This window comes from Labeo rohita, unplaced genomic scaffold, assembly GCF_022985175.1.
Source record: "Labeo rohita strain BAU-BD-2019 unplaced genomic scaffold, IGBB_LRoh.1.0 scaffold_1387, whole genome shotgun sequence".
Classification (NCBI taxonomy): domain Eukaryota; kingdom Metazoa; phylum Chordata; class Actinopteri; order Cypriniformes; family Cyprinidae; genus Labeo; species Labeo rohita.
In genome coordinates, this window is record NW_026127546.1 from 5,426 (window position 1) to 19,033 (window position 13,608).

The 13,608-nt window shown below is 35.8% G+C and overlaps 1 protein-coding gene across 2 annotated transcripts; it reads left to right on the forward strand.

Moving 5' to 3' along the window:
- The first annotated feature begins 7,600 nt into the window (after positions 1-7,600).
- Positions 7,601-13,345, forward strand: LOC127158203 (acidic mammalian chitinase). 2 transcript variants are annotated; one of them, XM_051101354.1, is made up of 13 exons: positions 7,630-7,635; positions 7,726-7,770; positions 7,860-7,886; positions 8,018-8,222; positions 8,411-8,467; positions 8,558-8,723; positions 8,968-9,092; positions 9,213-9,336; positions 9,415-9,597; positions 9,702-9,818; positions 9,916-10,048; positions 10,558-10,761; positions 13,193-13,345. In XM_051101354.1, exons 2-13 carry the CDS (start codon positions 7,746-7,748, stop codon positions 13,246-13,248), a joined length of 1,422 nt encoding a protein of 473 aa, XP_050957311.1. In that variant the 5' UTR covers positions 7,630-7,635; positions 7,726-7,745; the 3' UTR covers positions 13,249-13,345. The 2 variants fall into 2 exon arrangements, with proteins under 2 accessions (XP_050957310.1, XP_050957311.1); XM_051101353.1 differs by lacking the exon at positions 13,193-13,345 and having other exon boundaries at positions 7,601-7,635; positions 10,558-11,055.
- The last annotated feature ends 263 nt before the right edge of the window (positions 13,346-13,608 follow it).

Genomic DNA, 13,608 nt, shown 5'->3' on the forward strand with positions numbered 1-13,608 from the left:
GTTACAGCTGCATTTCCTGAATCAAGTCAAGCTGCAGCTGCGTCTTCTGAGGCAAGTCAAGTTAAAGCTGTTTTTCCTGTGTTAAGTCAAGTCAGAGCTGTTCTTTCTCAGTCAAGTCAAGTTACTGCTGTTGCTCCCAAGTCCAGTCTGGCGTCCACGTCCAGTCAAGCTTCTGAGTCCAGTCAAGATTCAGAGTCATGTCAAGCCAAAGCTGTAGTTCCTGGATCAAGCAAAGTCAAGGTAGTCGTTCCTGAATCAATTAAAGTCACAGCTGTGGTTCCTAAATCTGGTCACATGGCAGCCGCACTTCCTGAGCCAAGTCAAGTTGCAGCTGCGTTTCCTGAATCAAGTCAGGTTGCTGCTGCGTTTCTTGAGTCAAGTCAAACTGCAGCTGCGTCTGCGGAGTTAAGTCAAGCTGCGGCTGCGTCCCCTGAGTCATGTCAAGTTGCAGCTGCATCTATGGAATCTAGTCAAGTTGCAGCTGCGTGTACTGAGTCAAGTCACATTGCAGCTGCGTGTACTGAGTCAAGTCACGTTGCAGCTGCGTTTCCTGAGTCAAGTCACGTTGCAGCTGCGTTTCCTGAGTCAAGTCACGTTGCAGCTGCGTTTCCTGAGTCAAGTCACGTTGCAGCTGCGTCTCCTGAGTTAAGACAAATGGCATCCGCGTCTCCTGAGTCAAGTCACGTTGCAGCTGTGTCTCCTGAGTCAAGACAAGTGGCAACTGCATATCCTGAGTCAAGTCAAGTTGCAGCTGTGTTCACGGAGTCAAGTCAAGTTGCAGCTACGCGTACGGAGTCAAGTCAAGACCTAGCATGTACACCAGAGCCCGAGCTGCCTCCAGCGCGCTCACCAGAACCTGAGCTGCTTCCAGCGCGCACACCAGAGTCCGAGCTGCTTCCAGCGCACACCAGAGTCCGAGCTGCTTCCAGCGTGCTCACCAGAGACCGAGCTGCTTCCAGTGCGCACACCAGAGCCTGAGCTGCTTCCAGCGTGCCCTCCAGAGGCAGAGCTCTCATCTAGTCTCAAGTCCACTCCAGAAACCTCTTCCGCCAGAGAAGCCGCGCCAATGCCTCCTGAGGTGTCAACTTCGGCTGTAGAGCCTCCTATGGAGGCGGCGTTAATTTATGAACTCTCTGCTTCTCCTCCTATTCTATCTACCTCCTCTATCCCTGCTCTCCCCAGGTCCCCGTCCTTGATGCATGCAGTTGTCCTCTCTGCCCCGGAGGGCTTCGGCACGCCCTCTAGAGTCTGCGCCTCGTCCAGCGTGCCCTCCAGAGACGGTGCCTCGTCCAGCGTGCCCTCCAGAGACGGCGCCTCCTCCAGCGCGCACTCCAGAGTCGGCGCCTCCTCCAGCGCGCCCTCCTGAGCCGGAGCCTCCTCCTGGGCGCCCTCCAGAGCCGGAGCCGCCCGAACGCCCTTCTGCGTCAGCGTCTCCTAAGCCCGGCCTTCATGCGCTCTCCGGGGCTGGTAGGACCCTAAGTTTCTCCAAGAAAATTTTGGGGGGGGGCTACCCCCTCGATCAGCCATGGCCAAATGGACTGTGTGCTCGGCCATGGCTCCCCGAACTCCCCGACCCGCCATGGCCTAATGAACTCTGTGCTCCGCTGTGGCTCCCTGATCCGCCCTGGAGGTACGCCCCTATGTACCCTGTGTCTGCCCGGCACGGACCTCCAGGACTGTGTCATTTTAGACACAGTGTTACATTTTAAATGTTTTAGATATTGTACTAAAAAAAAAAAAAAAGGGATTTGTTTTCAGTTTTTTATTAATAATTAATTACCTCTTGGGTAATATTACCATATCTGATACTAAAAGCTTTCATTATTGGTACACAGTATTGTCGCTCTCCATAATACATTTGCATTTTAGTATTATAATATAATGTGACATGATATATTGTTATTATACCCCTGCGTTGATTTGAATGTTGAACAAATGTATCAACATATGTGTATATATATATATATATATATATATATATCCCACGATCCAACAGAAGATACGGACAATGGATCAGGGTACAGATCTGGTCACTAATCACTACTGCCACTTATTCCATTTTAATTTGTACTTTTTGTGTATACATTTATATATACTTACTGTTTCATATCAGTGTAGAGGTCAGTGTGCAATATTGTCAATGGTCACTTTACTCAGATTGCTCAATGTGCAATATTATGACTCAGTCACTTCACTGTAAAAACTCCAACTTGCAAATTGTTCACTCAGTTTAAAAATGTCGCAAAGTGCCATCGCGCAAAGTGCCATCGCTGAACTATACACGGAGTTTACTGCTTCAAACATAAACAACGATGGCAAAGGGAGCGGATGTCTTCTTTTAAGGTAAGTTCTTTCTACACAGATTTAATATAGAAAGTAAGCCAAATAAACTACACAGTTAGGTTTGTAAATGTTCTTTAAAGAAAGAATAAACATTGTTGAATGAAGTCTGGCGGCTAACTAGTTAGCTAGCTTTGTTTTTCCAAGCACGATCAGCTAACGTTGGCATTTGCAAGGTATGTATACAGATATATTTTTATAGATACAGTTCAAATGTTATGTCGATTAAACGAGTGTATAATTAACCAGATAGAGGTTAATTATGTGTTGTATTTCGTTGCCGCGATACTGGTGCGTATATGTGAAAGTGCAAGACGTGTAAGATGATAAACGTGTTTATTGACACAACCGAAGCGTGCAGAAAATATGCGATCACAGATTCATCTCTCTGTAGCAGCTTAGTTCGCTTAAATTGTCAAATACACATAAAGTTATGTCAAAATGTGATTATTTACATAAACAATCACTTGTAGGTCTGAAATGAGAGTCAACGGAGAGATAAATTCGCCTGTGTGTCAGTAAATTTGATCCGTGCATTAACATTAGCCTCATAAACCTGCTGATATTTGTTCCGTTAATGTTACAAAATAAATAAATAAATAAAAAATAAAAAGCTAAGACAACACTCACTCCTCTTGACTGAACAAATTTAGCAGCTTCAGTAAGATTCAGTTTATTCCATACAGTGAAAATATCCAGTATTCTTTTATACATGTATTTTTTGTATTATTTCTGACTTGTTTCTGTACTGGTAAAAACTAGTCGTTATCCAGAATTTTATTATTATTATTTTTTGTTATGTTTTAAACATTTAATGTCAATATTTAGTAGGAAATATAATTTCTTTTTCTTTTCTTTTTTTTTTTTTTTACTGCAGGACACAAAGCCAGAGGATGTCCACACCAAGGGGATGAAGATGAGCATCTTAACTATTACTGAAAGATGATGTTGTCATCCACTCAAACCTAAAGGTGCCTAGGATGTAGTACTAGAGACGCAGATTGTGTTGCAATATATACATGGCCTTACCACTGCTGTTGCTGTCCTCTTTGGCTTAATTTAGATCATCCAAAAAAATGAAAATTCTGTCATCATTTACTCACCGCCATGTCGATCCAAACCATAAGACATTTGTTCATCTTTAATACACAAATTAAGATATTTTTAATGAAACCTGAAATATTTCTGTTCATTCACTGAAAAACTATTCACCTAAAATTCTGATGCTTCAAAATGTTCATAAAGAGATTGTAAAACAAATACATAAGAATCGAATGGTTTAAACAAAGTCTTCTGAAGAGACGTGATCACATTACACATCACGCATTTCACACTAAATGCTGCTCCATCTCTGCAAGTGCTGTGAGTTTGAGCCTTATATAACATGTATTAAAAAAAAATTGTATTATATTTTAGTTTTCTATACTGTGAAAGCTTAAAAGCTGTCAATTAGCACTGCATTATAAGTACACTCTAAAAAGATGGTTCTTTAAAGGTCTGTTTAGAACCGAGTTTTTTTTTTTTTTTTTTTTTTTATTCCTGGCTTTTTAAAAAAAAAAAATAAAAAAATAAAAATTAGTAACTGTCAAAACACCTCATTACTCATTTTCTGGACATCAACTATCCAGCTACACAGACTATCAACACAGTTTCAACAGGTGAAGTTCTTTCTTACAATGTCTATAAAATTTTAACTTTCATATTGTAACTTGTTTCCCATTGCCAATAATGTCTTTTTCTTTGTTTTTGGTTCTTTTTTGTGTGACCAGCTCTGTTCGGTTAAGGATACTCTCTTCTCCACTAAGTAATAGAGGTAATGAGTTTATTCATTGTTAGATTTTTCTTAAAAATGAGTCTATGCTTAAGTGTTAAAGCTATATAAAACTATCCCAAGATCCCACTTTAAATCACTTTTTCTTTTTTTTTAATATTTTGAAGGGCATACTGCTTATATGTAAATTTTTGCTTATGGCCTTCATAAGCATAATTGTTTTTACATAAACACATGGACACTCTTTAACTGTAAACTCAACTGTGTATTTCAGATGCATCATATTCACAACCTCATCATCTGCAGAGAAACTGCCACTCAATCACACCACATTGATGGGCTTAAAGGCATCACAGAGGATCCTGAAGATACATTATTCCTGGAAATTCTGTCATTTATTTTCTATTTCTATTTTTACTTTCTTATGTATTTTTTTCATGTTCATTGTCAACTGTCATTTATTATTTGTATTTAGCCAATAACTGTTTTTAGAGCATTTTCATTTTTGCTTCAAGTTCATGTCAGTTAAAAAAAATAAAAGTACCTAACTGAAACTACTTGCTGTTTTGTTTCTATTTTTTTTTTTTTTTTTTTGAAACTACTTGCTGTTTTGTTTGTATTTTTACTTTCTTATGTATTTTTTTCATGTTCATTGTCAACTGTCATTTATTATTTGTATTTAGCCAATAACTGTTTTTAGAGCATTTTCATTTTTGCTTCAAGTTCATGTCAATTAAAAAAAATAAAAGTACCTAACTGAAACTACTTGCTGTTTTGTTTAGTTTTTGTGTGAGTGTGTAATTATTTATGATCTCTTTATGAACGCTTTGAAGTTTTGGGTGAACAGCCTTTCAATACAGAAGTCTCTCAAATTTCATTAAAATATTTTAATTTGTGTTGAGTGTGAACAACGGTTTAGAACAACATGGGAGTGAGTAAATGATAAATTTTCAGAATAATTTTGGTTGAATTATTCCTTTAAGTGTTGTGTTAATAGTTGAAATATTTTGCTTCTTGATCCAGTGTGTTTGTTGCATTATGGATGCGCCAAAATAATAGATGGAGCAAGATGAACGTTTAAATTATATAAACATTTTTTTGTGACTTTTGATTTAAAACTTTACTTACGGCTGCAGAATTTTAATATTTTTATTGTTACATTTTTCTGGCACTTAAAAAAATAATTTTTAAGTGTGTGTTTTTTGTTTAAGAGTGTTTTTATTGTAAATAGTCACATCCTAGTTACATCATAGTTTGAGTGGAGAAAAGCTAAATTGTGTTAATTTTGCAGAATGCCAATAAATACTTTCTGTAATGATGACAAAATCTTGTTTGTGTTATATTTACAGTATTGTTCATACTGCATGCATTTGTATTCTTAAAGGATGTGGAGGAGCATACAATGTGGCTTAGAGTCTGGATGTAAGATTTAAAGTTATACATTTAAATAGTAAAAAATGCAGTTGAGTTGGCTTAAAATACTAAAGCAACCGGCTGCAAAGCTTTTTTGAGGTTACTGAACTTCAAGCAAAAAATTACTGGCACAACTTAGTTCTTGAAGTTCAGTAAACTCAAAAAAGCTTTGCAGCTGGTTACCTTAATATTTTAAGTTGAGTCAACTTAACAATTTAAGCTAATCTGCTGCAAAGCTTTTTTGAGTTTACTGAACTTCAAGAACTAAGTTGTGCCACTAAGTTGAGTCAACTTAACAAATTAAGTTAATCTGCTGCGAAGCTTTTTTGAGTTTGCTGAACTTTAAGAACTAAGTTGTGCCAACTCTGACTGGTAGTTCACTCAACTTCACTGAAGTTCACTGAACTTTTATATATGAGTTGGCACAACTTCCCTCCTTTAAAGATGAGTAAACTCAAAATTGCTTTGCAGCAGATTAACTTAATTTTTTAAGTTAACTCAACTTTTTATTTTTTACAGTGTTGTTGTACATACTTTCATAATTGTACTGTACGGTCTATTGTCTTATTTATTGTCTGTGGTTATATGTTAGATTTCTAACACCAGTCAGGAGCAATGCTCCTAATTTTGTTGTATAAAGAAAAATAAAAGGACAATGCAGGCTTTCAATCAATATGTGTTGTAGAAAGCGAGGCGGGAGAGAGAGGGAAATGGGATTTGCAAAGGTCCGTAAACCGAGACTAGAACTCAGGATGTCTAAAGTGTAACTGCGCTAAATGTTCTGTTTTTGTATGTTAATATATTTTAAAATATAATTTATACCTGTAATAGGAAAGGTGAATTTTCAGCAGCCATTACTCTTCAGTGGGTTCTTTCATGAAAAGTTCAAAAGAACAGGAATTTTTAATAATACTATGTGAAATGTAAAATATTAAAAGTTGTTTTAAATTAAATGTAAAAAATTAAATTTAAAAAGTTAGATTTTAAAGAGTTCTTTTATACAGTCACAAATTGTTGTTTTGTGGCATAGTTTTTGTCTTGTGTAATGTTCTTTCTTTTTTTTTTCACAATTATGTCATCACGTCGCAGTGTACCAGTGATAAGATATGAGCAATACAACACTCTTTCAACATCTTCAAAACTTGTTATTATGAATCTTTTACTATATTTCTATTCACTTTATATTTTTTGATAAGATTTGATGATAAGATTGTGCACAGTTAATACATTCTTGTAAAATGAGGACACTGTAAAAGTTCATTGATAAGTGCAGTTTAACTCTTTGTTTGATTTTGGTTTCGAGAACATTGGGGGGATTATGGTGATTCTGAAGTGATAAGCTTAAAGCTCTTTTTTTTATGTGGTTCTGATAGCACAATGATCTTATATAATATGGTTATCTTAAAGATAATCACTCATACAACTCATACAATAAGTTGGACCCATACAATTTTGTTGTGCTGAAATCTGCATTAAAACCTTTCATGTAGATACCTAATACTTATATTAGAAATCACATCTAAAGTAACATTTTTGATTAGTTAGGATAAAAATCCCTATTAATAGAAATAATTCTGTTTAGCAATACCTTCAACGAAGGACTAACACAGATGCAGATCTCATTACATTTTTTCTGAAAGTTTAGAGGAGCAGCTATAGTGTAGTTATCTTTTTCTTTAAATGTACTGCACATTGTAATTTCCTCTGATACATATTACATGACAATTCTTTTCATAATTACTTTTTACAAAACTTAATCAATATCTGGCATCAGATAAATATTCTTCAATATGTAGAAGTGAACAGATCCCCTGCAAATTTGATATCAGTGTTACAATCATTGGCACACTGCACAGATTTTATTGCAGCAGGCCCATTTTTTCATCTTATCTATGATTTTAGCTTCATGTAAATTGTGCTGAAAAGGCCAAAGGTTTTTTACTCGCACGTTATTGTCATTTTAGTCCATAGTTTACAAGAGATACCATATCTTACATCATCCGTTACAATAAATCATCCAATATGGCTTAGACAACATCCAATTTACTATAAAAAGCGAGAGGTCGTGAAGTTTCTCTTCACATTTTTCTTGCTTGAGAAAAGGATCCTAGGTATGTTCGGCAATTGTACTTCAGCTTAAAATCTTTATTTCTGTTTTTAGTTTAAATGTAATTAACAAAAATCTTCTTTATTACTTACAGAGCATTTGGAAGAAAACAAAATGGGAAAACTTACACTTATTGCAGGTAATATGCTGAAATAATACTTGGAATGCTAGTGTATTTTATTCATTCTTTTATAACTGTCATTTACATGATATCATTGTGTCTTCCAGGACTGGGGTTGGTGCTCTGCCATGTTGGTGAGTCACTGAGTATCTGTTACATCAAATTCATTTTAATGAACTACTAATAACTGATATGTTCAAATCAGAAAGATGACTATCAACTCAAAATGTCTTGTCTAAGAGCTTCTTTGTGTATCCATATCCAGCCGTCTCCATGGACATGGGCTGCTACTTCACCAACTGGTCTCAGTACAGACCTGGAATTGGAAAGTATACGCCTGCAAATGTCGACCCTTTCCTTTGTACTCACCTTCTCTACGCTTTTGCGATGATCAACTATGCCAACGAGCTGGTCACCTACGAGTGGAACGATGAAGTTCTCTACAAGGCCTTCAATGAACTCAAGAACACGTATATTAGTTACAATATAATGTTTATCACTTCAGATGTTCAATTTCTCAAGTCATTTATGATTTTTTGTGAGACTATGAAGTAATTTGCTCAGTGAATAACAAAAAAGAGTTAAAATGCAGTTATAATTGCCAACCTTAAATCACTGTACATCAAAAAATTCTAAAATATATCCATTATCCTCACAGAAACCCCCATCTGAAAACTCTCCTGGCTGTTGGTGGATGGAACTTTGGTTCATCACAGTAAGTATTCTGAAAAAATGATCAAGTTTAGTTTAATGTTGTCAAATGAAATGCAAAAACATCTAAGATTGTTCATTAAATCTGTCTCAGGTTCTCCATCATGGTGTCCACTGCTGCAAACCGTCAGAAGTTTATTCAGTCTTCCATCAATTTCCTGAGAACTTACGGATTTGATGGTTTGGACTTGGACTGGGAATACCCTGGATCAAGAGGAAGTCCACCTGAAGACAAACAAAGATTCACACTGCTGTGCAAGGTGGGTAATACAGTGTCTTTTTAAACAAGTATAGTAGTGCACTTTTCTTATTTAATCTCTTTTCATGTCAGGTCAAGTAACCTTTATGTATATAGTGCTTTACACAATAGTTTATAGATTATTCAGCTTCAGTTAGGTGTTGATTCAGTTCACTGATGGGCAGCTCAGCTCAAGACAGTAGTTTGGTTATTTAGGTCAAGTCAGTTCTCTTCTTTTCAGTATTTATCTATGTTTTTCTTTGCAGGAACTTATTGAGGCCTATGAGGCTGAGGGCATAGCTACTGGCAGACCCAGACTGCTGCTGAGCGCTGCTGTAGCAGCTGGTAAAGGGACAATTGATGGAGGATACGAGATTGCTGAGATTGCCAAGTAAGTGTGATGACACTGAATCATAACATTTACAAATTGGCAAAGCATTGAGGTGAAAATAAGCGGTAGCATGAGACTGAGGTTCAGACCCCTTGTGATTGATGTAATGATTTTTTCCAGGTCCTTGGACTTCATCAATGTGATGACTTACGACTTCCATGGAACTTGGGAGAGCTTCACAGGACACAACAGCCCCCTGTACCAAGGCTCAAAGGATGAGGGAGAATTGATCCACTTCAATGTCGTAAGAATTGATTTACTGTAACATGAGATTTTCAAACCTCCCAAATGAATCCATTTTAAAATCACAACTCTCATTCAGGATTCCGCTATGCGCTATTGGAGAGACAACGGTACCCCTCTCGAGAAACTCAGAATGGGTTTTGCCACATACGGTCGCACTTTCCGTCTGTCATCTGCAGAAACTGGCGTTGGAGCCCCAGCTAGTGGACCTGCTGCAGCTGGAACCTACACTCGCGAGGCTGGATTCTGGTCTTACTATGAGGTGGGAGCTTTGAAAAAGTCATTCTGTCCACAAAATTTATATTTATTCTTTAAAAGAGAATATTTTTGAATATTCCCAATATCTAATACCCAATATCTGTATAGATCTGTGGATTCCTAGCGGGAACAACCCTCCAGTGGATTGAGGATCAGAAGGTGCCTTATGCCACAAAGAACAATGAGTGGGTTGGATTTGACACCAAGGAGAGCTACGAAACTAAGGTACTGCTGAGATTTGAGACTTTACTGTAGTTGTGTTTCATTGTTAACATTTGTCAGAAAGTGACTAGAAAATCATTCCTTTTCTTTCAATTCATAGGTCCGTTATCTGAAAGACCACAACTTTGGTGGAGCATTTGTCTGGGCACTTGATCTGGATGACTTTGCAGGACAGTTCTGTAATCAGGGGAACTATCCTCTCATGGGCCATCTGCGCAATCTTCTGGATATCGGTGAGTCTTTGCTAATCACTAGATGGTGCTGTTCAAAACGGCAGACAAGTAGGCCAAACTCACTCTTCTCCCTTTCCCATCACATATCACACTGGAAAGGCATTTATTTTAAATAAAAATAAAGGAAATACTAAAAAGTGGAAAATAAAGTGCCTCATGGGTATTTAACAGGTAGGATTAGGGGTAGGTGTAGGGAGGGCTTTATTTTTCCATTTAATAATTTTAATAAGAATGATGATTTACACTCAATACATTATTATTGCATACTGTTTTATAATGTACTACAATACTGAGGTGCAAATATCTGCCACAAGTAGTATAAATAGCATAACTACTAATTATTGCAAAGAAAATACTGCTGTCTTTACATAATGTAAAAAGAATATATTGTGTAAACTTAGTGTAAATAGCATCTATCTCTATTTGCATTTAGCCACTGCCTAAATATTATAAGCAAACAAAAGCCAAAAAGCTGCCTAACTAATGCTAACATGTTTGTATTTTTTCAGAATTGCCTCCTCTGCCACCAACCACCACCCTCAAACCCGGACAAACAACCACAACTACCACCACAACAACCACCACCACCACTCATGCTCCAGGATCAGGATTCTGTAATGGAAAACCCGATGGACTCTATGCTAACCCTGATGACCCCAGCAAATACTACAACTGTGCAGGAGGCAATACTTATGAAAACAGCTGTGGTGCAGGTACCGTGTTTGATGACAGCTGTAAGTGCTGTAACTGGCCCAAACGCAGTCACTAATGTGAAAAAGTGGAACACGACACTGCAAATGCTTAAGCTCAAGAATCAAAACTATTTTATGAACATAATTACTTAACATGCTTTGTTTTTTCTTTGAAATGTATTTTGAAAGTGTAAAATGTGTTTGAAAAAAAAAAAAAAAAACTCTTATTATGTGACTGTTATATAATCAATCATTTATAAACAATGTACACAACTTAAAAGCTCATTTTAATAAACAACATGCAAATATCATTAAAATTGTTCTGGTTGTATTTTATTACATTATCTTGGATTCAAAACAGAATGGGATCAATAAAAACTGAATTTTCGGACTCAGTGTGCAATGACGTTTAGTCTTTAAGCAGGACCGCAGAACAGAAAGAAACAATTGGTTACATGATTGATTACCAAATACGGTTTAAGGAGATCAGCATAGGGCCTATACTTTGGTGCTTGCCCATGCAGAGATTTATAAACAAACAGCAAAACATTAAAATCAACTCTGTATCTGTATCTATATCTATCTAAGTGATTACAAAGCGATTGTATAAAATTACAAATTAGCCTGCCACGTCATAAAGTTTGATTCTTCTGATAATGTTTCAGGAGCACAAGGACTTAGATTTCTTTATTCTTATATTACACAGCTGAGCTGATAAACTACCAGCAGATATCTGGAACACCTGATTGGCACAAGATTAGATTGATTTTTTTTTAACTGTAAATGTATATTTACAGTAGGCTATATATAGTATCACTGTAAAAGATGACACAGTGTTATCTTTGTAAAATCGTACTTATTTGTTTCTGCTCTGTGAACATTACTCAGTTTGACTGAGGTTTTTATTACTTTCTGTTATTACTTCCTTTTACTTAAAGCATTGTAATTAAGTTCACTGAACTGAATTATTTGTGATCAATGAAAATGTCAAAAATGTGGCTTCTTTGCGCATGCATTACACAACATAGCAGACAGGCACAGATGAAGAGAGCACGAGCATTTTTGTCACCACAGGCATTTTCTACTTTTTTTGTATTTCTACTTTTGCATTCTTTCGTACTGTCAAACTGCAGTAAGATATTTACTTTTACAGTCTATATTTAAGGGAATACTGTATAGTTACGTTTAATGTGTTGTCATGGGGTCATTAAAGCAAAATAAACCCTTTGAAATCAGCCGTGAAATTAACTTGTCGCATTCTTAAGGGACGTAAACGTTGTGATGACACACCAAAAAAACAAAAAAACATGAAGACAGAAGATATTAAGTAAGGGATAATCAGATAATCAACAGTTTGCCCTGCATTAAAGGAATTTAAATGCATGAGTGAATGGGTAAAAATGACAGTTATTTTCGTCAGTTAAGACACATTTACTCTAGCATTCTGCCCGCTTCAAATCAGACACAGAGATGAAATGGTGTGGTAAGATCACATTTATTTGAATGAATTATAGCATTTATTTCAATTTCTTTTTTTAAGAAGTCTCTTTTGCTCACCAAGCCTGTATTTAATTGATCCAAAGTACAGCAAAAGCAGTAATGTAACTATTTAAAATAACTCTTTCAATTTTAAACAGTTTTCTATATTTCTGTTAAAATGTAATTTATTCCTGTGATTTCAGATGTGACTTTTTAGCATTACACCAGTCACATGATCCTGTAGACATCATTCTATTCATTATACTCTGATTTGCTGCTCAAAAACTTTAATTATTATTATTATTATTATTATTATTATGTTGAAAACAGCTGAGTAGAATTTTTTTCAGGCTTCTTTGATAAATAGAGAGTTCAGAATAACAGCATTTATCTGAAATAGAAATCTTTTGTAACATTATAAATGTATTTATCATCACTTTTGATCAATTTAAAGCATCCTATATATATATATATATATATATACTCCAGTCTTTTGTGGATCCTTTAATGAAAAGAAAGCTCAAAAGAACATTTAATTAGAATTTTTTAAAAACTCTGTAAATGTCCTTAGTGTCACTTCTGATCAATTTGATGTGACATATTTTTTGTCTTGTGTAATGTTCTTTCTTATTTTTCTCACGTATGTTATTACGTCACAATGTACCAGTTATAAGATATGAGCAATACAACACTGATGTTCTCTTTCAAAGTCTTCAAAACTTGTATATTTTTATTCATTTTTTATGTTTCGATAAGATTTGATGATAAGATTGTACACAGTTTAATGCATTCCTGTAAAATGGGACACTGCAAAAGTTCATTGGTAAGTGCAGTCTAAATCTCTGTTTAATTTTGGTTTCTAAAACATTGGGGGGATTTTGCTGATTCTGCGATAAGCTTAAAGCTCTTTATGACCCCAGCAAATACTACAACTGTGCAGGAGGCAATACTTATGAAAACAGCTGTGCTGCAGGTACCGTGTTTGATGACAGCTGTAAGTGCTGTAACTGGCCCAAACGCAGTCACTAATGTGAAAAGAGTGGAACACAACACTGCAAATGCTTAAGCTCAAGAATCAAAACTATGTTATGAATATAATTACTTAACATGCTTTGTTTTTTCCTTGAAATGTATTTTGAAAGTGTAAAAAAAAAAAAAAACAAAACTCTTATTATGTGACTGCTGTTAGTACAACTGCTGTATAATGAATCATTTATAAACAATGTACACAACTTAACTTAGCTCATTTTAATAAACAACATGCAAATATCATTACAATTATTCTGGTTGTATTTTATTACATCATCTTGCATTCAAAACAGAATGGGATCAATGAAAAAATAATTTGATCATTCGATTAGTGTTCTGTGATAGATGTTTTAGATGTTT